General features: G+C 41.6%; 1 protein-coding gene across 4 annotated transcripts in view; it reads left to right on the forward strand.

The window, feature by feature from the left end:
- LOC130274353 (fibrocystin-L-like) overlaps nt 1-27449 on the forward strand; it is a 191926-nt gene that overhangs the window by 14837 nt on the left and 149640 nt on the right. For all 4 annotated transcript variants that reach the window (XM_056522599.1, XM_056522598.1, XM_056522600.1 and 1 more), the window contains 12 exons: nt 739-883; nt 1821-1929; nt 3803-3860; nt 6403-6496; nt 10528-10590; nt 11024-11097; nt 11887-11929; nt 14189-14259; nt 15109-15219; nt 20632-20721; nt 22011-22273; nt 23640-23728. In XM_056522599.1, coding sequence (XP_056378574.1) covers nt 739-883; nt 1821-1929; nt 3803-3860; nt 6403-6496; nt 10528-10590; nt 11024-11097; nt 11887-11929; nt 14189-14259; nt 15109-15219; nt 20632-20721; nt 22011-22273; nt 23640-23728 — 1210 coding nt within the window. The remainder of the gene's footprint in view (nt 1-738; nt 884-1820; nt 1930-3802; nt 3861-6402; nt 6497-10527; nt 10591-11023; nt 11098-11886; nt 11930-14188; nt 14260-15108; nt 15220-20631; nt 20722-22010; nt 22274-23639; nt 23729-27449) is intronic.

Consider the following 27449-nt stretch of genomic DNA (forward strand, 5'->3'; position numbering starts at 1 on the left):
ATTTATAAACCTAGTACACATAGGACAAGATGTACTGTTTGGTTCATGGGAAAATATGCATATACAGTATGTATCACTTTCTCCATACGTATCAATTCTCTCCAGGCTCAATATGGAAGCAGAGATAAGCCTTAGCTGGCAGATAGTTAAAGCACAGAGAACGTGTGTAAGCATGCGGAGCCCTCCCATTGCAGCCCTTTAAGGAAGGCTTTCTGATGATAAGAACTAATGTTTTCCATGATCACATGAAGCAGAGACACAGCTTTCCATGGAATAATTTATCTTGTTTACATGTCACTATATGCAGCTATGGCTCAGCGAGAGGGAATGACATAATCCTGAATGTGAATGTCCACCCTTCAACACCTTGTCTCAAATATCTGTTCTAGTTTTATAATATATCTTTACAGCGTTCTAAGACAGTGTAAACATAGACTAGACAGTATGAGAATGTTCCACTTTACACCACCTGTTGGTTAGCTAATATGGCACTATATTGTGCCCCAATTTTGTCATACAATATTGCACTCAGAACAGGCCCCATTTCTACCGAGCCACGCCTCCTTTATTGCTAAGCCATACCCCTCGTCTAAAACACATAAAGCTTGTTTAATGCATAAATGCATGGATTTTTTTTTTGTTGCCATAAAATTACCCAAAATATTGGCGCCTTTGACAGTGAATTGGCCCCAGTATTTTGCACAGAATATTTGTATTCTTTTCTGCACTTTTTTTTAGGTTTTGCAGAAGCCAATCAGTTCAACTATGGAGATGGAAACACAAACCTGGGGAACAGCGTCCAGCTTGTTTCATCGACCCTTTCATTCCCTTGTGATGTGGAGAAAGATGCCAGTCACGCCACACAGATCACCTGCTATACCAGGTACTTAGCTTTTAGCCAGCCCCAATACCCAGGGTTTACTTTGTCCTGTTGTTACACATTTAGTGTAACACTACTACTAGAGACGGACAACCACATAATATTTCCCCATGGGCCTCCACCAACCCTGAACTAGTCCTGAATTTATTACATTATGAAATATGACCTCATCCCTATTAGAGACATGGACCCTGTTCTACAATTCAATAAACCTTTTGTGTGGAGTGTCCCTTAAAAGAGACATCCTGTTGTGCAAATTTCTCCAAAAATGTAGGTGAAGTTCTGTAAAATATAATTGTAGGTGTATAGTTTGGGGCAAGGCATAGGGAAATTAGCAACCTTATACAAATCCAGAAGTTTTGGGGGCTGTAAAGTGTAGGAAATCCCTTGTTTCCTAAATAAAAAATGTAACGGTGTGACTTTTGTTCCATTGCTATGAAGCCCACCAAGTTAGATGGCAATAAGAGGTGGTTTTGTTAATCTTTGAAGCTATGGGTGGGCAGGACAGTGTTGGGGACCATGATCAGTTGGGGCATGCTGGATCACTGGTTGGTATGGGTATATGTGTATATATTGTGTCTGATGTCAATCCATGGCAAGGGGGTTGAAGGGGTTGTCTGTGACTCTAAGATGTTATGACAAACTTTCCTTCCCAGCCTGCCAATGTCCATGCCAACACAATCTAATTTACTTCCAAACAACTGATTGAAATCGGCCATATCATTGGGTTATGTGCTAAGTCTAGGCTGCCATGTTGACATTAGAGTGGAGGGTCAAGGGTGAGGTCTGGATGTTCTTGGTCCTGTGGTCACGCTCATGCGGGGATAGTCAAGTGAGACCAAAACGAGGTGCCAGGTGCTAGCGGGTGAAAAGGCCTGCTGGGGTCCTTTTATTTATACTAGGGAGCTTCCTATGAGACAAAACAAATTTTGTGTTGCAGACCGATGCCAGCTGGTTATTACATGGTGAGAGTGAGTGTTGACGGCATTCCTGTGGATCTCAAAAACATCTGCAGTGGAAACTACCAGGCCTGGTGGTGTATGCTCCAGGTATGTATATGCGATTTCAGGTTTGTTTGTTTTTTCTTGTTTTTCATACTAGACTGTGACTTGAAGAGGTAGAAATACCATAAATTTGTTGGGATAGTTTTCCATTATCAGAATTTTACTGTTTAAGTTACAAGGCTCTTGTGGTCTATGCCAGGTCAGGATCTATATTGATTGTATTATATGACCTATGTCCTATATATATACTGCTAATGTTTTATCTGATCCAGACGTGTTGGAGGCAGTAAGCCTTGCAGACGTAGCCGTACAGACTGACTCAGTGTACAGGATTTAATACCATACGACCTGTTCTTGTTCTCAAGTGTCTTACCCTTAGCCTTGCTTCCATGTGACTAAAGACTGGAACTATTGTTTTCATAGACAACTATAACATTCTTCACGGACTGTCAGATGGGTTTTTTTCTGCCTTCTTTCAAGTGTATATTGACCTTTGATTGTATACCAGTCATTGTATGAATACTAATGCAGAGTTTCAACCTGTATCGTGATCCAGAGCTGCATTCACAATTCTGCAAACTGAAAGTTTTCAGCATTTCATGCTAGCTCAAAATGTAATTTGAATTCTAGCGCTCAGGTTTTGGAGAGCCTTTGGAGAATGGAAGCAAAGGCCTGGTTGGTTGCTTGGATGGAAAACTCCTCATATTACTTTCCCCAATATCTGCTCTGGTCTTTTTGCAGTGATATGTATTTAGGGAAAGTGTAATCCAAACATCATGCCTAATAGTCTAATGCAGGAGAACCTCCCACTGAATTATGGGAGCTCAGCTAAGCTGTTAGGGTCTATCTGACCCATGAATGGTTTTACAGGCTAGTAAACTGGGCAACTGCCAGAATTTTTTTTTGGGATCCCCAAGGACTAGGTATTACAGTTAGCCCCTTCACTATTTAGACATCCTATGCAGTATTAATTGGACACTGTAAGAGAGATGTATTGGGGCACTAAACAGCTGTGTTATCTGAAAAAATAATGCAAATATTATGTGGGCACTCTATGGTAGTATTATTTGGATACTGTATGAAGGTACTATTTTCGTAATGTATGGCGATATTATTCTGGGCACTTTGGGAAGTTCTTTGGGAACTTTATGACAGCATTATTTTGCTAGTGTATAGAGGTATTTTGTGGACACTGGGTGACAGGATTACTGGGCATTGTATGATAGTATTATTTAAGTAGTGTATAGAGGTATTATTTGGATGCTGAGTGACAGTATTACCTGGGCATTGTATGACAGTATTATTTTGGTAGTGTCTGGAGGTATTATTTAGACACAGATTGACATTATTTATTTAGCACTGTATGGAGGGATTATTTTAGTATTATATAGGAGTATTATCTAGGCACTGTGAGGCAGCATTGTTTGGACAATGAATGACTTATTATTTTGGTATTGTGTAGAGGTATAATTTTGGCACTATTATTTTGGCAATGACTGTCTAAAAATGATGAAGAAGGGAACTAATTTACTTGCAGTCCAGGGTCTGTTTTTACAACCAGCAAATTTGGGAATGGAACTCTGCACTATACAGTAATACTTTACAATGTTATTCATCTATATACAAAGCAGACTTTATATGGGATATACTATTTAATTTATAATTATACTGCATTGGAAATACCAGTTTTGTATTCTCTAGCTGTTTGACCTATGTGTATACTGTAGAGTTCTGAATCCTGCATGTGAAAATCCTGACAGTACTTAGCTGCCACTAGAGAATTACACTACGTACAGTGATTTTTGTTAGATGAACATGATCATATGGTAGGATCATTGTGTTCTGAATGCAATATTTAAAACATGCCAAATATTTTTTTGTTTGGTTTATATTTCTACACAATGTAATCTATTTTCAGACAGTATGGTGGGCCACTCCAACAATCAGCAGTATAACACCATTGTCTGGACTTCCGGGTATGTATGGCAATATAATAATTTGATTATTCAGATTTTTTATGCTCAAGTTTTTGCATTTTAGAATCTACTCAATAAATAGACATACGGGACTATTTGTCACATGTGGTAAATTTTGTTTCCAATTGTGCCCAAGCAACATAGCCAATCTATTTGTCATATTGAAGAAAAAAAAACTTTCTTAAATCGTATTCAGTATAATCCAAATCTAATAGATGTTCATTTCTTTGGGAATTCCGACATAGTGTGCGTCACACGTACCGCATCTGCTGCATATTTTTGCTGCTTACTTTGTACGGCTGATTTTGCTGCCTATTAACTTAAATGGGTAGCAAAATCAGTAGCACAAAATCAGCAGCAAAAATATGCAGCAGATCCTGTACGTGTTAACACACCCTTAAAGGGGTTTTCCACTTGTTACAAAGTAAATTAAGGGAAAAATGTCAGCCTAATCACCCACTCTAAACCCAGAACACTTGAGTCACAGAGGAGTCACTTACTAAATTCTACCCTCTTCTTCCCGAGATATGGGCTGCCGAAGTCCCACTGCTCAATTCCGGGAATTGCACACAAGAGGTGGGGCCCCACCAGCTGGCCTCCCCTGACTCCGTCAGTCAGCTTGTAATGCTGGTCACTTGAGCGCTGCACTTTGTCAGTAGAGTGCTGCGTTCTGTCAGTAGAGCACATGAACCGGGCAGATTACATACAGCTCTCACATCCTGATGACATGAGAGCTGTATGTAATCTGTCAGCGCATGCACTCTGTCAGTAACCGTAATCATTACATAATCACATAACTGGCAACTCCATGAAACTAGTACGTGGAGCCGCAAAAAATGTATATGCAAATTGCGGTGGCAGCATTACGAGCTGACGAACAGAAGCAGGGGCAGCCAGCCGGCAGCCATCCCTGCCTCCTGTGTGCAATTCCGTGAACTGAGAAGCAGGACTTCTGCAGCGCATATCTCTGGAAGAAGTGGGCAGTATTTGGTAAGTGAGCTCTCTCTGGACTTCTGTAACCCAATGTTTTGGGTTTAGAGTGGGTGATCAGACTGATAGTTTTCCTTTAACTTCAGCTCACTTTAAGGAGATATCCAGTGGTGAAAAATGTATCCCCTATCCTAAGGCTAGGGGATAAGTTTCAGATCGCGGGGAATCCGACCGCTGGGGCTCCCCACGATCTCTCTGTATGGGACCCCAACAGCCCGCAGGAAGGGGGCGTGTTGACCACTGCACGAAGCGATGGCTGACACTCCCCCTCAATACAACTCTATGGCAGAACCAGAGCGCTGCCTTCGGCAATCTCCAGCTTTGCCATAGCGATGTATTGAGGGGGCGTGTTGGCCACCGCTTCGTGCGGTGGTCAACATGCGCTATCTGGCCAGCGAGCCGGGGCCCCAGCGGTCGGACCCCCTGCGATCTGAAACTTATCCCCTATCCTTAGGATAGGGGATACGTTTTTCACCACTGGACTACTCCTTTAATGCTATTTCTGTTATTACTCTCTGGATGTTTTTCTCGAGAGTAATATCAATACAGGTTATGTATACTAGATTTATAGGGACAGAACGTTGATCCAGGAATTTATTCTAATGCTATATTGGGGTCGGGAAGGAATTTTCCCTCTGTTATTGAGGCAATTGGCATCAACCTCAATGGTATCAATGGTAGTTTTTGACTTTCTCTGGATCAACACTGTAGGGTTTTAGGTTGAACTCAATGGACTCTTGTCTTTTTTTCAACCTTTAAAACTATGTTATTATGTAACGCTGGTGAAAATGCATGGATCTGCACTAAGCTAGATGGATTGCAGCAGGCATATTAAATGAAGAAAGGTGATCACCTTGTTTCCCCCCACTTTTTTTTGTTAGTAGGGTTCCCCAAAAATAAGCTGATCACAGGATGAAATTAGCTGAAATCAAGCACAGAGGGTGTAATTTATGAAGCATTTACATAAATGTTTTGGCATAAAACAAAAAGTTACCAACAATTTTGTGCAACGCTTGATTGTGCAAAAAACTTGCAACTTTTTGGTGGGTTTATGTCTTCCTCGCCAAGAGAACAGTGTCAAGGGTGTGTGGCCACGGAGCCACCAGACATGGCATAAATAAAGCAGAAATCTCTACCAGCTCATGTTTGTCATTGATTTCTTTGTGTAGCCGATGTACAGGCAGATTTATTAATTAGAGACCAGAGCCTCATAAATATGCGGAGACAAACTGCAGCAGAAATTTACTTATCTTATTTAATTTACTCTCTATCTGCAGCGCCATCCTTCTTATTTTCTCTGCAGCGCCACCACAGGGGAAATCAAGCATTACACATTTCCCCACTGTCTAATGAATGAGGCTCTTGAATGGGGGATTCTACTCTTTATTTGAAAATAGGTTTTGTAAATCAGACATTAATCTCATCACATGCAGGTTAACATTGTGTTTGACAGGATCCATAGTTACATAGTTACATAGTTAGTACGGTCGAAAAAAGACATATGTCCATTACTTAAATCTTATTTGTACCTGTTATTGGTTTCCATTTTCAGGATCTTTGATCACAATCACAGGCCAAATCTATACCGATGTATACGGCAGTAATACTGCTTTAAGTTCTAATGGAAAAAATGTCAGAGTTCTCAGGTCAGTCATTTTCTATTTGCAAAAATGTTGTTAAAAAACAAACAATGTCAATGTAAAAATTGATGATCTATCTCACAGTCAGTGAATTCCGATGCACATCACCCCCTACTGGTCAACTGTTTGAAGGGCATTTGGGTCGCAACATCTTCAGTGTTTTACCTGCGCTCTTCCTTGCATTGCTGTACTCTTTGTAGTAGCAGTGCAAGGAACTGAAGTGTTTGTCGCCCTATGCACTTGAATGGGACCATGCTGCAGTTCCGGCTACAATAGTACAGCAGCGGATGGACAAGTGCAAGTGAAAAGAGATATGCAGCCATAACAACTTATCCCTTATCCACAGAATAGGGGATAAGCATCTGATCCCGGGGAGTCCAACCACTGGGACCCCCCGCAATCTCCTGCATGGGGCCCCGGCTCTGCCATGGCACTCCCATGCAGGAGTCGTGCCGGCTGCAGCATGACACCGCGGCTGACATGTCTCCTCCATATAGTTCTATGGGAGAGGCGGGGAGGCAGTTATTCGTGCCTCCCCACCTCTCCCATAGAGCTGTTTGGGGAGGGGGCATACCGTCGATCTCAGTGAGGTCGACACTACGCATTAGCCGCTCTCACAGACCCCCGCAATCAAACACTTATCCACCATCCTGTGGATAGGGGATACATTGTTATGGCTGCAGTTGTCCTTTAAGTTTGAAGCCCGTTTAAACAGATGATTGGGGGGATGGGACAGGAGTCATACCCTTGTCAATCTAATATTGATGGCCTATCTAGTCTATAGGCCCTAGTCTAGCAGTGCAAGGAAATGCAGTGTTTGTCGCCCTATTCACTTGAATGGGACTATTCTGCAGTTCTTGGCACAACCGCTACTAATAGTACAGCAGTGCAAGGAGACGTGCAAGTTAAAGGAAATATTCAGCCATAACAACTTATACCCTATCCACAGCGGTCCCAGCGGTCGGACCCCCGCGATCAAACACTTGTCCCCTATACTGTTGTTATGGCTGCAGTTGTCCCTTAAAGGGGTACTCCACTGGAAAACAACTGGTGCCAGGAAGTTTAACAGATTTGTAAATGACTTCTATTAAAAAATATTAATCCTTCCAGTACTTATCGGCTGCTGTATGCTACACAGAAAGTTCTTTTCTTTTTGAATTTCCTTTCTGTTTGACCACAGTGCTCTCTGCTGACACTTTAGGAACATTTTACATTTTAGGAACTGTCCCATGTAGGAGCAAATCCCAATAGCAAACCTCTCCTGCTCTGGACATTTCCTAAAATGGACAGAAGTGTCAGCAGATTTAGCAGAAGGAGATTTATCAAGCTCTGTAGTAGATTTTTTTTGCATAAATAGTCGAACATACTTGCGCATGTGCGACTTTCCTATACATGCTGCGACTTTTTGATTTTTGCTTATCCCAACGCACATTTCTGAAATCTGCTCACCTATTAATTTTTTTTTGTACTTTGAGGTGGTCATGTATTTATCAAATGCGAAAGTCGCTATTTATGAAGAAAAAAAGTTGCATCTCCATTTAAAAGTCGCATATGTATTCCAGGTCCAACCTGATTTACAGAAAGTGCATATGTCCGCGGAAAAGGAAATTAACACCCACTTTAACTAACACTCCCCGCTACGCTACCTATATATATTGCCCCCAGTAGTGCTTATATGTGTCCCACCCAGCGAGTGCATACATATGTCCCTTGCAGCGCTATCTGTAAAGTATACTTTCACCATCGTATCATGCTGCCGGCCGGGGAAAGCGCAATGCCACCTGCTTCCCGGCCAGCAGATGCGCTGCTGATAGTATAATTCACAGATAGCCCAGCGAGGGACATGGTGGACCAACACATGTTTTAAGACTACTACTCCCATCATGGACAGACTCTGTCCATAATGGGAGTTATAGTCCATGAGCTTAGGTGCAGATCGCAGCAGGTCATTATTCAGAGACACGCTGCGATCAGCATTTATTAACTGTAAAAGCCGGTGGTACATGGGGCTCCACTGCGCTCCCGGCAGGGAATACTGTATACGGTGTCATAATTCATAATCCCCGCAGCTGGAACACGGGAGCTCTGATTGGTGAAAACCTTTTCACCAATCAGAGCTCCCCTCTCCCGGCGGTGGGGATTATGAATTATGATAGTGTATGCCAGAGACGGCGGGCAGCGCAGTGGAGCCGCATGTACCGCTGGCTTGTTAACTTAATAAATGCAGATCGCAGCGTGTCTCTGGATAATGACCTGCTGCGATCTGCACCTAAGCTCATGGACTATAACTCCCATCATGGGCATGGTCCGTCTCATAGCCCGTACCAAGAACAAAAACAGAAAACATCAATACACATTCCACCTCCCATACCCATCACAAACACACCATTTAACTTATACAACAATGTCCCCTACTGGTCAAATACAATCACTACAACTCCATCACTTCTAAACCTGCCCGTATTACTTTAATCTACTGTTACCACAAGTCTATGAATAACTTCCCACATCTGCCAATCACAATTAACTGAATGTTCTAATGTAACCACAAAGTACATTTATTACTTCCATCTCAACCATTATCTAGTTAACTTATTGACCTTTGCTATCACTCAGAGTTAAATATACACTCCATATTCCTCTGGTCTCCCAAGCTGCTCAACTTCAAGGTAAAGCCAGCCAGCTCTGCCATAGACCTAAATAGGTTTCAATGGGGAAAATTTCCTAATATTATAGATATACTCTGCTGAAGCCCTCAGTCTTTATAACTGAGGTCACGGGGACTGATGTCACAATCCAGCCCCCAGTGACCTCAGCTACCCACCAAAATTTGAAAAGTTTGAAGCCCCCACACTGTATAAATACTTGCAACTTACACTAAATACATGGACCTGACGAAGAGAGGATTCCCCTCTAGAAACGCGTTGTCCTCTACCTGTGTAACTTATATTGCTCTTGTCACCACTGTAGATTGAAATAAAAAGTTTACACAGCATCTTTGCCGAAATCGCCTGTTTAATCCCGGAGAAGTGCCGCACACAAGTCGGTTTCTGGGTCTGTCCCTCTGCACGGACACCCGCAACCCATCAGCCATTTAGCTGTGTGAGCATGCACTCTCTGGCAACACTACTGGTGATAAAAGGTAGATAAAGAACTTCAGCTATTAACATAAGGGAAAACTCTTCTGCTTTAAAAAAAATGCTTTTGTAAGCGGGTTTCCCGGTTTTTGCTTACATGTGATTTATTTATCAAGGTCGTGTGACTATTTGATTACGTAAGCAAATGTAAGTTCAAAAAAATTGTCAAATAAAAGCCATACGTGTGAAAAGAATGATAAATCTCCTTCCTAGTCTATAGGCCTCTTATTTTTAACAAAATTAATAACACATTTAAGCAGTGCTTCTTAGGGGAAAAAAAAGAATATTACAGATTTATTCTGCAGTATGATCCTGTTATTGTGAATATTACTCTATAGCAATAGTTTCTTACTTGCTGTTGCAAAACTTATCTGACAACCTCCAATGGTTTGCTAGGAGTTGTAATTTTTAAAAATGGCCACAAGAGAAAAACTGAAAAATATCTCCACAATGTGCTACACATCCATTACATCAATACATAAGCCAGTGTTTTCCAAACAGCGTGCCTCTAGCTGGTGCAAAACTATGATTCCCAGAATGCTTGGACAGCCATCGGAGTTGTTGTTTTGCAACAACTGGAGGCACGCTGTTTGGAAAACACTGACATAGATAAATGATAAGGTGGTGACAAAACAACTCTGAAATATTTATTAAAACCAGTCAGAAAATGGATTCAACCTATTTTGAGTGTCAGTGAATGTTCTTTGACGTATTTTCGCAACAAAAGAAGATAAGTCCAAAGGGGGTGAATACTTTCTCATGTGCGCTGTAGGAAGTGCCCAGCGCACCTCTTCAATCTAATCTAAAGGAAATCCTACATAAACCGAGATCTATAACTTTATGAAATGCTTGATGTAGTTTTGGTTGTTTTCATAAGAAGTTTTATGTTTCATTTCACAGGGCCTATGCTGGAGGAATGCCATGTGACCTACTCACACCTAATTCTGATAATCCTATTACACTGTAAGTCACGTGTGATGCAATGTCCTGTAAGACATTGCCTTGAGCCCTTGACAAAGCCAGTATGCCGGCGAAACGTCGAGGAGGCAATGTTGGTGTTTTGGTCTTAAATCAAGGGTCGCTAGTGATAGTTTAAGTAGGGAGAATACCTCATCACTTGCTAGCTGTGTTGCCGGAGGAGGACTAGTGCATAGCAGTCATAGGAATCAACTCCAGGCAAGAACAGCAGTATTACCTCCACACTGTATCATTAGCTATCATATTTTCAATACAAGTTTGACACCAAGTGGTGTATTATAGTTATACACTTTTTTTAATTTGAATAACAATAAACTTCTAAGGGTTGTTTGTTTACAATGTTGGTTAAACAATGTATTTATAGTCATAGACTAAGTTCTTCTAATTTGTTGCATGTTATTTTTGTATCCAATTCTAGGTACGGGTTGGCGCTAGATAATGCAAACAGTGATCAGGGCCACATGATCTGCAAAAATACAGGGACATATGTCGGTAAGCTGGACATTCATGTTTGATTTCTGCGTGACTTGATTTATGAAGACGGGATCGCTTTGTTCACCACTGCAAAAATAAATGGCAGGGCCGCGATATTGCTTATATTGGCAGTTTTTGGCTAGGATATGTTAGCAATAAGTCAAATCACATGGTACCTGGTTAATACCATGGTTTTAAAGAACAGTATGAAGTCTATGGGGGGAGCCACATACTGAGGGTCACTAATCCCACCTGGCTCCCAAGTCTCTAGTTTGTGGACCACTGCTCTGAGTCTCTGGGGGAGATATATCAAAACTTGTCCAGAGGAAAAGTTGCTGAGTTGCCCATAGCAACCAATCAGATCACTTCTTTAATTTTTCACAGGCCTTTTAAAAAATTTAAGACGCCATCTGATTGGGCAACTCAGCAACATTTCCTCTTGACAGGTTTTGATAAATCTACCTCTTTATCTTTTAGCACCATTGCTAATATGTTAATCTCTGACTTTGCCCAATAGAGGTAGGATCTGGCATGGAGGCAGGGATGCCGGGATCCATCTCCATTGCTCAAAGCTGACGAATAATATATTTGCAATGCTGGCTAATAACGGGCCTATCTCCGGAACCAAACCACAGATCTGGGTAAGTTTTACCTAATTTTTATCCAGTTCAACTGCACTATAACCCTATGTATTGGGTTTAGTGCGGGTGAACCGGCTGTCAGTTTTACTTTAACCAGGATGGACCAGCTGTCAGTTTTGCTTTAACCAGGATTTGCGTTATTAATTTATTGTATATTTTTCCATAGGACATCTCAATATGAGTTTTATCCTGGACAGTAATTATGGAAGGTAAGTACAAGTGAAATAACAAAAAAATAGTAAGGTAAAAAGCAATAATAACATTGTTGTTTTTTTTTCCATCTCAAAAAATGTTTTTGTGCCGTACATTTTATGGTGTAATGGCAGGTGTTATTACAAAGTACCATTGGTCGCACAAAAAACAAGCCCTCATATGGGTTTGTCGTTGGAAAAACTAAGAGTTCTGCCTCTTAAAGGGGTACTCCAGTGGAAAACTTTTTTTTTAATCAACTGGTGTCAGAAAGTTAAACAGATTTGTAAATTACAAGGTAGAGAAAAAGATGGCACTCACCCACTTCAAAGGACTTGTGAAGGTGACTTTAATCCGAACTAGTCATCCAAAAGTGCATGTGCATAGCAGTTTTCAGCAAACAGGCAGGTGAAGGCAGGCAAAAACGCCGGGAGACCCAGCGTGCAGGTTACAGCTGTCTCGCACCTCCGTGCTTCATGGGACCATTGGTCGGACCAGTTGGTCTCATGAAGCACGGAGGTGCGAGACAGCTGTAACCTGCACGCTGGGTCTCCCGGCGTTTTTGCCTGCCTTCACCTGCCTGTTTGCTGAAAACTGCTATGCACATGCACTTTTGGATGACTAGTTCGGATTAAAGTCACCTTCACAAGTCCTTTGAAGTGGGTGAGTGCCATCTTTTTCTCTACCTTGTATTTTTGGAAGATTTCTGCCATTTTCTGTGAGATTGAGCACCACCCCTAGGACTGTATTCACACTGCACCCAGTTTTTGTTCACTCCTTGCACAGCAGTGCCGGATAGTGTTTCTCTCTGGTTTTACTGAGATTTGTAAATCACTTCTATAAAAAAAAAAAAAAAAAAAAAACTTAATCCTTCCAGTACTTATTAGCTGCTGAATATTACAGAGGAAATTATTTTCTTTTTGGAACATAGTGCTCTCTACTGACATCATGACCACAGTGCTCTCTGCTGACATCTCTGTCCATTTTAAGAACTGTCCAGAGTAGGAGAAAATCCCCATAGCAAACATATGCTGCTCTGGACAGTTCCTAAAATGGACAGAGATGTCAGCAGAGAGCACTGTGCTCTTGATGTCAGCAGAGAGCTCTGTGTTCCAAAAAGAAAATAATTTTAGAATTTTTTAATAGAAGTAATTTACAAATCTGTTTAAACGTCACACTGCCGCTCAGCCTATCGCCGGCCGAGTCGGGACTGCACTGCGGCGGGTGATTGGCTGAGTGCAGTATGACTCGCCGACCACCAGCAACCAGCAAGAGGATCGCGGCGGAGGCTGGAGACGGTTACCAGAGGAACCGGGGGAGCGAAGGAAGGTATGTACCTGTTTATTTTTTTACTGCCTGCAGTATGGACGATAATTTACCTATTCCGGAGTTCTCCTTTAATGGGTTACAGGTGTTAAATTTTAACCAGTTTTTGTTTGCCTTCTCTCTTATAAGAATTTATCAAAACTTATGGCAAGGAAAAGTGGAGCAGTTGTCCACAGAAACTGTTTGAAAAATGAAAGCTATAGTCTGACTGGTTGCTAGGGGCAACTGCTCCACATTCTGTATTTATAGGTTCAGGCAACATATTGGGCCTCATTTACTAAGAGTGTCGGGTTTTTACTAGTGGGAAAAGTTGTTTCAGATTTGCAGGAGTTCTCTCTATTTACTATTGGGAAAAGTCGGGAACATTTTCTGACCAGCTTTTTCTAGGTGGATATTTCCAGCCATTTATCCACAGGATTTTCTGTGAATTCAATAGTAAATCAGTCAGGTTGTGAACCCACGCCCATTTTCGGACTGGACACTCCCCCTTTGCATCAGACCACACCCCTTTTTGGCTTTTCACAGTGCAATGTCAGGTTTGTTGGATTTTCCAGGCGCACACTGTCGCACATTGGGACAGAATGGCGCCGACATGTCTAAGACACTCTGCGCCAAAAGAAGGCTGGGTTCACGTTTTTGCCTGCGGTTGGGAAACCGCATACGGCCGAAAACGCAGCCGACCGGAGGCTGCGGTTCACTCCGGTCGGCTCATAGACCGTATGCATTAAATACGGTTCCCGAATACGGCTGGGTGCGGGCGCCGCGATTACCCCCCACCCCCCCTCCCCCCAGCCGTATACGGAACCGTAAGTACAAAACGTGGTGTGAACCCAGCCTAACCAGACAAAAAATGGTCGGTTTCAGCTAAGGCCCATTATCTTCATGCAAGTTGACTACATGATACCTAATAATGTGACAACAAATCGTAACCTATAGGTCTTATTCTGTTCCAGGAGTTTACCAGACTTGTCCACAAATTTTGTGTCTTCTGTGAATAAACTCACCATGTACCAGTCGTATGCAGGTAACACATTGGCTGTTATAACAAATCTTCCATTGCTTTCACCCAAAAACACAGCCCGGACTTACGTATGTGCACTATGGGGGCTATGTATCAAACCTTGTGCAGAGGAACAGTGGTGCAGTTGCCCATGGCAACCAATCAGATTCTAGCTTTCATTTTTCAGAGGTCTCTTTAAAAATGAAAGCTGGAATCTGATTGGTTGCCATGGGCAACTGCTTCACTGATTTTTTGCACAAGATTTGATCAATCTCCCGTATATGTTACTCCTTTATAAGCATATTCAGCTATGTTTTTTAATACTGTAAAAAAAAATATATGCTGTATACCAGTGGTCTTCAAACCGTGGACCTCCAGATGCGGCAAAACGACAACTCCCAGCATGCCCGGACAGCCGTTGGCTGTCCGGACATGCTGGGAGTTGTAGTTTTGCAACATATGGAGGTCCACAGTTTGGAGACCACTGCTGTATACGATATACCAGCTAAACATATGCAGTCGGACCCCCGCGATCAGACACTTATCCTGCAGATAGGGGATAAGTTGCTGTGGCTGCATATTTCCTTTAGGCTAAGTTTCCACTTGGGTTTTTTTCTGGCAGTTTTTGGAATACCGCCACTGCAGTTTTTGAGCCAAAGACAGAAGTGTATTCAAACGGAATAGGACATATAAAGGAAGGATTTACACTTCTCCTCCCTTATGGATCCACTTCTGACTTTGGCTCAAAAACTGCAGTGGTAGTATTCCAAAAACTGCCAGAAAAAAAAAACAAGTGGAAACTTAGCCTAAAGGAGCCTTCCACATCTAACAATCTGATGACATTATATTAATGCCTGTCGTGGTCTTTTCTAGAGATTACAGGGATCTTCCCCTCGTCTGGAGGTATACAAGGAGGTACAATAATCACAATATCTGGGAGATACTTCGATCAAACAGACGCTCCAGCCAAAGTCCTTGTAGGAGGTGAGAGAGTTTTCTAACATTATTTTAACCTTTAATTTCCTGCAAGGGTGCGCAACCTTTTCGGTCTGAGGACCACAATGTCATATTATTCTATCTCAAGGGGCCTCACAGAACAAGGCTTAGAGACGGCCTCGCCATTTAATTGGAGATGCAAAATGCCTTTCTTGTGATGGGTTGGGGGGCCCCAGTTGTCCAAACCTGTGGATAGGTAAGAAGGAGAGAAAAAAATTGTGTGATTTTCCCCCAGCAACCAATCACAGCTCAGCTTTCACTTTACCTTAACTAGTTTGCTAAGCTGTGATTGGTTGCTGGGGGGAAATCATTCCAGTTTTTCTCTCACACTGTTCTGGGCCTTATGTCTAAATTGGGAAAACCCCTTTAAAAATGGGGGGCTCTGATAGCACAATGAGGGGCAGAGAGTGCACCATTAATAATGGATTTTAATAATAAAACATTTTTTATGTATATGTAAGTGCTTTCTACCTCTGCAGAGGAAAGCATTTATTGGTCATTATCACATACTACTGTCATATAGTAACATGCAATACAGGGATTTAGGTGCACTACTATGGTAGATGTATTCAATGATATTGGCTATCCCTCAACACTGATGTTAAAATTGAAACATTCGCCAGTATATCCTTATATGAAGGCCACACCAGAGCCCGCACACCAATGAAAAGGTTTCTCAAATGGCACGGGACCTAACGCTAAACCTACCTGTGCGTGATAAGCAAAACAGGGGCCAGTGGGCAATTACGGCAGTATTAGGCCGACTCACAGCCTCCTCCCAGGTACCTTCCAGCGTGGCTAAGCACACATACAATGGGAGGAGGGAGACAGACTGCAAGCCCCACCTAAGTTGGCTAATATAGGTGCATGGCCTCACAGGTAGAGATGAGCGAACTTACAGTAAATTCGATTTGTCACAAACTTCTCGGCTTGGCGGTTGCTGACTTTTTCTGCATGAATTTGTTCAGCTTTCCGGTGCTCCGGTGGGCTGGAAAAGGTGGATACAGTACTAGGAAAGAGTCTCCTAGGACTGTATCCACCTTTTCCAGCCCACCGGAGCACCTGAAAGCTGAACTCATTTATGCAGGAAAAGCCATCAACTGCCGAGCCGAGAAGTTTGTGACGAATCGAATTTACTGTAAGTTCGCTCATCTCTACTCACAGGTGTTACCTTAATGCTGCCTGGAAGATGTTCAAGGTGCATTATATATGGAGTTTACACACCTCCAAGTATAACATTTAACCCCTTAAGGACCGGAGGTTTTTCCGTTTTTGCATTTTCGTTTTTTGCTCCTTGCCTTTAAAAAATCATAACTCTTTCAAATTTACACCTAAAAATCCATATGATGGCTTATTTTTTGCGCCACCAATTCTACTTTGTAATGACGTCAGTCATTTTGCCCAAAAATCTATGGTGAAGCGGGAAAAAAAATCATTGTGCGACAAAATAAAAAAAAAAACGCTGTTTTGTAACTTTTGGGGGCTTCCGTTTCTACGTAGTACATTTTTCGGTAAAAATGACACCTGATATGTATTCTATAGGTCCATACGATTAAAATGATACCCTACTTATATAGGTTTGATTTTGTCGGACTTCTGGAAAAAATCATAACTACATGCAGGAAAATTAATACGTTTAAAATTGTCATCTTCTGACCCCTATAACTTTTTTATTTTTCCGTGTATGGGGCGGTATGAGGGCTCATTTTTTGCGCCGTGATCTGAAGTTTTTAATGGTATCATTTTTGCATTGATAGGACTTATTGATCGCTTTTTATTCATGTTTTCATGATATAAAAAGTGACCAAAAATGCACTATTTTGGACTTTGGAATTTTTTTGCGCGCACGCCATTGACCGTGCGGTTTAATTAACGATATATTTTTATAATTCGGACATTTCCGCACGCGGCGATACCATTTATGTTTATTTTTATTTTTATTTACACTGTGTTTTTTCTTTTATGGGAAAAGGGGGGTGATTCAAACTTTTAATAGGGAAGGGGTTAAATGATGTTTATTCACTTTTTTTTTGCACTTTTTTTTTGCAGTGTTATAGGTCCCATAGGGACCTATAACACTGCACACACTGATCTTTTACATTGATCACTGGTTTCTCATAAGAAACCAGTGATCGATGATTCTGCCGCATGACTGCTCATGCCTGGATCTCAGGCACTGAGCAGTCATTCGGCGATCGGACAGCGAGGAGGCAGGTAGGGGCCCTCCCGCTGTCCTGTCAGCTGTTCGGGATGCCGCGATTTCACCGCGGCTATCCCGAACAGCCGACTGAGCTAGCCGGCATGCTTTCGGTTTCACTTTAGACGCGGCGTTCAACTTTGAACGCCGCGTCTAAAGGGTTAATAGCGCGCGGCACAGCGATCAATGCCGCGCGCTATTAGCCACGGGTCCCGGCCGTTGTTAGAGGCCGGGCCCGAACCGCTATGACGCGGGGCCACGCCGTGGCCCCGCGTTATAGATCGGGAGTGGACACATGACGTTCCAGTACGTCATGTGTCCTTAAGGGGTTAAACAACAAGAAAAACATGGTCTCAAATGGCTGGAGGTGCTCAACCCCAAATGTGGTTGTGCATTTATACTGGGGGAGCAGATCCTGCCCTTGTGGTCTGTTGCTAGGGGCGATCCCCAGCATAAAAATGCATACAATGGAGGATGCCTACAGCGGACTACAAGTGCCACAATAGAATCCTACACCAGATAGACGGTGTGGATGTGTAACAATTAGAACAATACAATACAGGAATTTAGGTGCACTACTGTGGTAACTACTGTAGTAACATGTTAAAGGGGTAATCCGCTGCTCAGCATTTGGAACAAACTGTTCTGAATGCTGGAGCCGGCGCCAGGAGCTTGTGACGTCATGAGGGGGCGGGGCTATGACGTCAAAAGCTCCTGACGGCAGCTCCAGTGTTCAGAACAGTTTGTTCCAAACACTGAGCAGCGGAGTACCCCTTTAAGTCTGTGTGATTGGTGCTGTTTGTTAACAATGACACTGGGTAATGCAGGCTTCAGTTACACTTATCCTATAACTTTGTGACAAGAACCTGTAAAAATGAATATGCTGTTTCCTCTGCACGGGAGATACAGCTGATAGCACAGACAGAGGCGCTGTGATGCTGTCCTAGCACACCGGGACTGCAACCCAGGAGTTGTGCAGCCCTGCTTTACACAGTAGCACAACCGGAGAAATAAGGCACACGATTGAATTTCCTTGCGGAATTCCGCATGGAGATTCTGCAGAGGCAGAGTCCAATTGATTTCAATGGTATTCTGCTGCGCTGTTGACATAGCAGAATTGCCGCACCAAAAAAATCTGGTGCCGAAATTCAAATAGACATGTCTTTTCTTTCTGCGGACTCTGCAGGGAAATGCATTATCTTCTATGAAACGATGCATTTCTGAGTGGTCCTAGGGATATGTCTGCACAGAGATTTTCTGTGCGGACATTCCCCCATGTGAACATAGAGTAAGGGCCCTATTACACTGGCTGAGAAGTACTCAATTGGCGCTTGTGTAAAGAGCCTATTACAAAGCTTGACTATTGTGTGGCCCTTTCCTTCAATCAGCCCTTGGCTGCACATCCCACTGCTGACGGATTATTATTTTTTAGTTTGTAACGAAGCTGATAAATAAGCATTTGCTCTGTTGTTGACTGATCACTGGCTTTATTAGGCTGGGTTTACAAATAGGAAAAAACTAATGTCCAATCTCGGACAGAGGCGCCTTGTTAAAACATAGCTTTTACTAGTAATAATTAAAATAGATGAACACGCCGGCGTGTTCATCTAACACGCTTACAACCTGGACACCGTTCCGGGACCCCCTGCCACTGCAGGGGCAGCTTACTGCTTCGTTCGCCGACACGTATCCGGTTCCCCTGGGTCTCTTCTACCTATCCAGCAGTCTGTCTGTTTTACCCAGAAGCATGGGGTTATTATATCAGATGGCTGGATAGATGAGTTTGCTTGGGGATCAGTTTCTATGAGGGCGATCTAACCTGCCCATTGATGTTTCTATATACGACTGCATATCTTGTTGATATAATGATGGGCCCCTCCCTCTAATTTTATTATTTCTTGGTTATTGCTCCAATATCTTTTTGCTAGATTCCATATCCCCTGATGAAGTGCGGGGAATAGCAACTTACATTGATTGCCCGCATGGAAACGCGTTGGGAATAGGGACTAAGTGCTTTGTTTGTGACTAGCGAGCACTGCCTTTAACAGTCAGTGGAGTATGGTGTACTCTATAAAATCATCAATACTCTACTGTGATGACAATTAGGAGCATATTTAGTTAGTTTTTACCATCTGTGTGAACACACGGCTATATTTACTGTTACACAACAGGTTGTATATTTTGTTTCCACCACTTTTGTGCACCATTATTTGTTGTTTATCATCTATTTTAATTATTACTAGTAAAAGCTATGTTTTAACTAGGCGCCTCTGTCCGAGATTGGACATTAGTTTTTTCCTATAATCCATTGCCGAGAAGTTTAGTGTTCATTAGGGGCATATGTATGGCCTGATACTTCTTACTTACATTTAATTATTCTCTGGGTTTACAAATATCAGTTGTCTGGCATTGTTTACCTCCGGCGAGCACCGGAGGGAAACTGATTCTAGAACTGAGCCAATTCATTTGAATGGGACAGTTCACAATCATCCAGCATCCCAATTTTGATGCCGGATGGTTGGACACGCCGGAGGGCACCAGACAGGGAAACACAGCTTGCTGCGTTCCCCTGTCCGGTGCCAGAAACAATGGTTGCCGGATGCCATACAACTGATGACAACTGATGCACGTTGTCATCAGTTGCGTCAAGATTTAGGCTGAGTTCACCTATGCATAGATAAATCCTTCCTGACAGGGTAATATTAGTCTATTTAATAGATAAGAATTTGGTCCATATTTGGTCGGGTTATTAGTTAATAGATATGTTCCCCCTCTCAACCAATATTTTATTGTTCCAATTTATCTGAAAGATGAACCTGCTTTGTAAGATGTCTTGGTTAAATGTTTCTACTATTTTATATTCACAGCTCCTTGGAAGACCATTGTGTCACAATGGTAAAAGCCTACAAAAGCTCTCCATAATGTTATCATGTAGTAATACAAACTTCTACCTGCCCCCTGCTTTTTGTAATGTACCAAATGTATGCAAGCAATGTGTAGGGGACAGATAGGATAGAGATATGATGGGGAAAACTGACTACACAATTCTGTATAGTAGTTTTTAACCTACCTTTATAACTCAAAACCATTTATTAATTACTTTTTTGTCATTCCAGATACAAGAGTTGAATGTGAATTGGTATAAATTGTTAGGTTTGCTATTTATTGTCATTTTTATTGTCATATCATTGTGTTACCTACAGGACAGGAATGCCAAATTCTTGGATTAACAGATACAACAATAACTTGTAGGAGTCCATCGCAGCCGTCTGTTCTGCCTTCTCTCTTTCCAGGTATATACAGTGTATAATGTTACTGTATATATATTAAAAATACATTCGTAAATACTATTCCTCTTCTATTTCCAGAGAACAGTCAATATTATCACCGTAATCACATTTATCAGAATTGCAAGTTTGTTTCTCAACTGTTTACTTTCGAGAACAGTTAGTTATGCAGTGACACATCCCCTACAATGGATTGCATTTCTACAGCTTGATTGGGTTATACATCCTAAAACATGTAGCTTTACAAAAACATTTATTTAATACAGAATCCATTTTAAAGACTCATCTGCTGTTTAGTAGTATTTTCAGACCGGTTTGTGCTCGCTTTGATGCTGCTTTGATGCGGGTAATGCAAAAACACTGGAGGATTTTATTGTAGATAAAACAATAAAACAGATGACTCGTTTTGGGGGTGCCAACCCCTTCTACAGATCTGTATAAAAACATAGTGTACAAGCAAGGTATATATAGGAACAAGTGAACAAGCGCCCATTGTTCATTTGTTCCTATATATATACCTTGCTTGTACCTTATGTTTTCATACTGATCTGAAGAAGGGGGTGGCCCCCCAAACACATCATCTGTTTTATTGTTTTATCTCCAATAAAATCCTTGAGTGCTTTTGCATTACCCGCATCTCTGGTTCGATTTTTTTTTATTCATCTTCTGGATACTCGCAGCACCACTCCAAGGGTCTTCATTCGGTCTTCTACACCATGTTGCATTTATCAGGACTGGTTCTCCTCCTTCTGGGACCCTGGGCACAGCACCAGTACCACCATTTGTAACCCACTATTTGGGTTGATATGCAAGTTTTTCACTTGCTCCAGGTAAGCAGCCACTACCTAGGAGCTTTAAACCTCCCAATACCTTTACCTTCCAAGAGTCTAAATGATATCCCACTAGGCACCTTGGAGTGGGTCTATCTTTTTGTTTTATTTTCTAAAGCTAAAAGTTTTAGGGTACATTCACACGTACAGGTTCCTGCGCAGATTTGATGCTGCAGATTTCAATGTAAACTAAATGACTAAGCACAGCTTCTAATCTGCAGTTACAAATCCTGCGCATCAAATCTGCTCATGATCCTGTATGTGTGAACGTACCCTTAATCGGTCAGGGTCTCAGTGCTGAGTCTGATCGCTAGATATAGCCATGTGAAGTGCACTTTACCCGGCTATATCTAGTGAGCTTTGAGACACTGATTGATTAAAAATTTTTAACATATCTGCCTGACATGTCAAAATCTTTCTATTATGACAATAACACTTTAATTATTATTGTACTTTACTTTTTAGGAAGCCGAGGACTAAAAGTAGAGCGGTGGAACGTCAGTATGGCACTGACTGATGCCCTAAAATGGAATGAAAACTCCACTGGATATGCCGGTTTTTCTTGGTATGATGGTGTATCCATTTCTTGGCCTTCTGAGACCAATGCCTTTGTCGCTCGGCTCAGTGGATTCTTTGTGCCTCCAGAAACAGATTATTACAATTTCTACATAAAGGGAGATGATAATACTGCTCTGTACTTCAATGAATCTGGTGATCCAACAGGAAAGGTAATCAGATAAATCTATATGCTTGCATATGTCCAGTGTTATTGACTGAAATACCCTTGAATGAAGGACCTACCCAATGCTGGCTATATAGAAAATGGGCCTTGGCCAGAAAAATATAACTTAATAGTTCAATTCAGAATAGTGCATTACCATTGCAAAATGCTATATAATACAAAGTGTTTTTAGTTTGCTGTTGGGGGTTGACATTCTAAGCGCACCCTCTAGAAAATGGCACCCTTGGCAAGTACTGTTGTGCAAACCCCCTAAAGCTTACCCTGAACCTGCTGAATTTATAAACTGGTGGATAGAAACTTTGATATACATTACAGGATTGTCAGATTTTGCAGGAAGCAGGGAAATATGTTTATCACCACAAACTACGTGTTATGTCCAAGGATTAGCTGAAAATAGATTAAATTGATCAATCAAAATTTTAAAGGATTATCTTTTGCCCATCAGAAATTTACACAAAAGATTGTGGTAAACAATGGTGGATTATGAGAGGAAATGGCCATTTTGATACATAGAGTACAACGCTTAGCAATCTTCACCAGTCCCATAGATAACAAAGAGATATACATTTTTGACTGCCTTACCATTTAGACTGAGCTTTGGGATTCCCATTCTTGAGATTGTGGGAGGTCCCAGCAATCAGATCTCTTCAGCGATCATACATTTGTCTCTGACTTGAGGATAGGGGGTTAATGTTATGGGTGGCATAACCCATTAACTGCTTCTGTACTATAAGGGGTACTCCGCCCCTAGGCATCTTGTCCCCTATCCAAAGGATAGGGGATAAGATGTCTGATCACGGGAGTCCTGCCGCTGGGGACCCCTGCGATCTTCCAACTGCATCAGGTGCAGCCCCGATCGTGACATCACAGCCGCACACCCTCAATGCAAGTCTATGGGAGGGGGCGTGGCGACCATCACGCCCCCTCCCATAGACTTGCATTGGGGGGGGCATGGCCATGACATCACGAGCCTCCGCCCCGCATCACCAGTCATCCGGCAAGTTCGCTCCGTGCACTGAATGTCTGGGGTGCCGCAGCCGACATCGCGGGGGTCCCCAGTGGCAGGACCCCTGTGATCAGACATATTATCCCCTATCCTTTTGATAGGGGATAAAATGTCTAGGGGCAGAGTACCCCTTTAAATAGACCCATGACTAGTATGATAGATTTATGTTCAGTGCTCAAAGAAATCGTTATGAATCCCATTGTTTTATGATGAGGTCAGTCATATGCATTTTGGGTTCTGGTATTTCTAACAGCAGACTCCAAACCACTAGATAGAGTAGAAAAACACACTGTGAACAGAGACTAATTCATTTTTTTTCTTATTTTTCTCTATATTCTTATAACAGGTGAAGATAGCTTATAGCTCCTACACAACTTCTTACCTATGGTATTCTAATCAGAAGTCCAAGACTTTTTACCTCCAGGCCGGCAAGCCGTAAGTCAGACTAAATGATTATGTTGCATAGTTAAGCAATAAGTCCTGCATTCTAGGAAGTCTAGTCCTTACAGCAGCTAAATTGATACAAGAACAGGGGGCTCTACCACATAATAATGAATGGGTGCTACTTACAGTGAAAGAAGCATGACCAATTACACTGAAAAGTTGGCTAACACTGAGATAAGTGCACACCACAATACTTAATAGTACAGCTGAAATATTTTGTTGCACATATTAAATACACAAATGCACCTGATTACAAACACATATTACAAGAGATATCTAAAATCACAAAAAACTGCTCACTAGGAGCATGACACAACCCTGGAGTTGGCGACACCCCTGAGGAAGTCGCTTGGTGACGGAACGCATGGGGTTTCGGCGTGGCCCTGTTCACTATTATATCTTGCACTGCTTCCACCAGTCTGGTCCTTCAACTTTTTCTCCTTGCCTAAGTATTCTTTTTACTCTTGCATTGACAGATTGTGGTATTGTATATTTGGTCTATTATCATAGTATTCAGCTTATTGTTATTCGATTCGTCAGAAACTTCACGACTTGGCGTTTGCTGACTTTAGCCTGCATAAATGAGTTCAGCTTTCAGGTGCTCCGGTGGGCTGGAAAAGGTGGATACTGTCCTAGGAGAGAGTCTCCAGCCCACCGGAGCACCTGAAAGCTGAACTAATTTATGCAGGATAAAGTCAGCAACTGCCAAGCCGAGAAGTTTGTGATGAATCGAATCACTGTAACTTTGCTCATCTCTAGCATAGAGATATACTTACAGTACTGTTGCCATTACTGGTGGTAGGCATCATAGTCTGCCATTTGAATGGGGTCACTTTCCTGGGGGAGGGGGTTCACGGCCCCACGCCAGGGTTGTGTCGTGCTCCTAGTGAGCAGTTTTTTGTGATTTTAGATGTTTGAGATGTTTTTTGTGGTTTTAGATGTAATATGTGTTTACAGTCTGTCCACTGTATTTAATAATGACCAGCAGAATTGTGAATGTAGCTCTGGACTATAATACAAGATGTTTGAGATAAGTAACCATATGTATTTACAAATTGACTTTATGTAAACTGTGAAATTGAGCTCAATAAGAATTTTTTTTTTTTTTACAAAAAACGCTAGAAAAACTGCCACTGACTTTCCCTGCATTTTGGTGTTTTTTGGGGGCATTTTTGTCTTTGAGTGAAAATTTAATTTTTGCCACCTTTTTTCAAAATTATTTGGGTATCAAAAAAAAAAAAAAAAAAAGAAAAAAAAAGGATGCAGTAGGGATGGAAAAAAATATATTTAAAGGAAATCTGTAAGTGGTATCACCTGCACTAACCCTGTTGCACAGGCTTGTAGTGCGGGTGATGCTGATTAAAACGGTACTCACATTGTGTAGATTCACTCAGCCGTTCCACCACAAATTGTGTTTTTCTATATATACTAATGAGGGCCTTGGGGCATGAGCGGGGCTCCGATCTGAGCTTCAGGCACCCTGACGTCATCTTCACCGGGTGGCCGCTGCACCCGGCTCATCAATATTCATAAACCCCCTCCCTCTCCATCGGCCGTGTTATAGTACTGCGCATGGACCGCTTACTTTGCAACGACGTCTGAAGCTGTGAAGCTGAGGGGAACGCCGCTTCTGGGAGGACACAGGAAGCGGCGCATGCGCAGTACTATAACATGGCCAAAGGGGTAAGGAGGGGGTTTATAAACATTGATGAGCCATCAGGGTGTCCGAAGCTCGGATCGGAGCCCCGCTCATGCCCCAAGGCCCTCATTAGTATATATAGAAAAATGCAATTTGTAGTGGAATGGCAGGGCGAATCTACACAATGTGAGTACCGTTTTAATTAGCATCACCCACACTACAAGCCTGTGTAAACAGGTTTAGTGCGGGTGATACTACTGACAGATTTCTTTAAATAATTTTTTTCCATCCCCACTGCATCCATTTATTTTTTTGATACCCAACAAATTTTGAAAAAAACGCCAAAGGGGCCAAAATGCAATTTCCACTCAAAGACAAAAACGTGCGGGTGATACTGCTGACAGATTTCCTTTGATGAAATTTTTATTTTTTATAACTAAATTTAAATAAATTTTTAAACAGGGACCAATTTATGTGGGCAGGCAGGGACCTTGAATTTCTATTCACATCACTGGCTGGGCGGAGTATAGTGCAGAGATGAGAGCGCTGTATAGAGCCACCCCGCATCTCAGAAGGACGAAGGACAATCACAGCGGATGTCAGGAGTGCAGGTACTTCTGCTCCATGCTGGGAGTTGTAGTACCTGCATTAATAGACAGATCGCAGAGGGTGTCACTTCTGACACCTGTTGTGATCTGTCTATTAAAGGGGTTATCGGAAAAACTTTTTTTTTATATATATATATATATATATATATATCAACTGGCTCCAGAAAGTTAAACAGATTTGTAAATTACTTCTATTAAAAAATCTTAATCCTTTCAGTACTTATGAGCTTCTGAAGTTAAGGTTGTTCTTTTCTTTCTAAGTGCTCTCTGATTACACCTGTCTCGGGAACCACCCAGTTTAGAAGCAAATCCCCCAAAACCTCTTCTAAACTGGGCGGTTCCCGAGACACGTGTCATCAGAGAGCACTTAGACAGAAAAGAACAACCTCAACTTTAGAAGCTCATAAGTACTGAAAGGAGTAAGATTTACAAATCTGTTTAACTTTCTGGAGCCAGTTGATATATATAAAAGTTTTTTCCTGAATAACCCCTTTAATGCAGATACTACAGCTCCCAGCATGGAGCAGAGTGGGCTCCATGCTAGGACAAGTAGTAACCTGCAGCTAAGGCTAGATCACAGCAGGTGTCACTCCTGACACCTGCTGCGATCATCCTGTATAATGTCTGTTCCATGCTGGGAGTAGTAGTACTACCTAAAAAATTTACAAAATAAAGAAAAAAAAAGCGAAAAAAATTAAACACACACTTTATTAAACACATTATTAAAACACATTACTAATAAAAAGTTTTACAAAATTAATTTAAAAAATATATTATTTTTATATTTAAATGGTCCCTTTCTATATTTTTATTATTGTCGGCTACATTTTTAGTTCCCTGCCCGCCCACATAAATTGGTCCCTGTTTAAAAATTAATAAAAATGTTGTTATAAAAATATTAATATTGTTAAAAACATTTTTTTTCAATCCCTACTGTATCTTCTTTTTTTTTTTTTTTAAATGATACCTTACAAAAGATATCTCTATCCTTTTTTGGATTGCTAAAGTCCAAAAAGAAAAAGAATAAAAACCGCCTGCAAAAACGCCAAAGTTAAAACCCACATGGAATTTTCTTGGCTTTTTTTTACTCTTTCAGTCTATGGGAGGAAAACGTCAAAATTTTCCTTAACCCCTTAAGGACTCAGCCCATTTTGGCCTTAAGGACTCAGACAATTTAATTTTTACGTTTTCATTTTTTCCTCCTCGCCTTCTAAAAATCATAACTCTTTTATATTTTCATCCACAGACTAGTATGAGGGCTTGTTTTTTGCGTGACCAGTTGTCCTTTGTAATGACATCACTCATTATATCATAAAATGTATGGCGCAACCAAAAAACACTATTTTTGTGGGGAAATTAAAACGAAAAACGCAATTTTGCTAATTTTGGAAGGTTTTGTTTTCACGCCGTACAATTTCTGGTAAAAATGACATGTGTTCTTTATTCTGAGGGTCAATACGATTAA

Source organism: Hyla sarda, chromosome 5 (assembly GCF_029499605.1).
Source record: "Hyla sarda isolate aHylSar1 chromosome 5, aHylSar1.hap1, whole genome shotgun sequence".
Lineage (NCBI taxonomy): Eukaryota > Metazoa > Chordata > Amphibia > Anura > Hylidae > Hyla > Hyla sarda.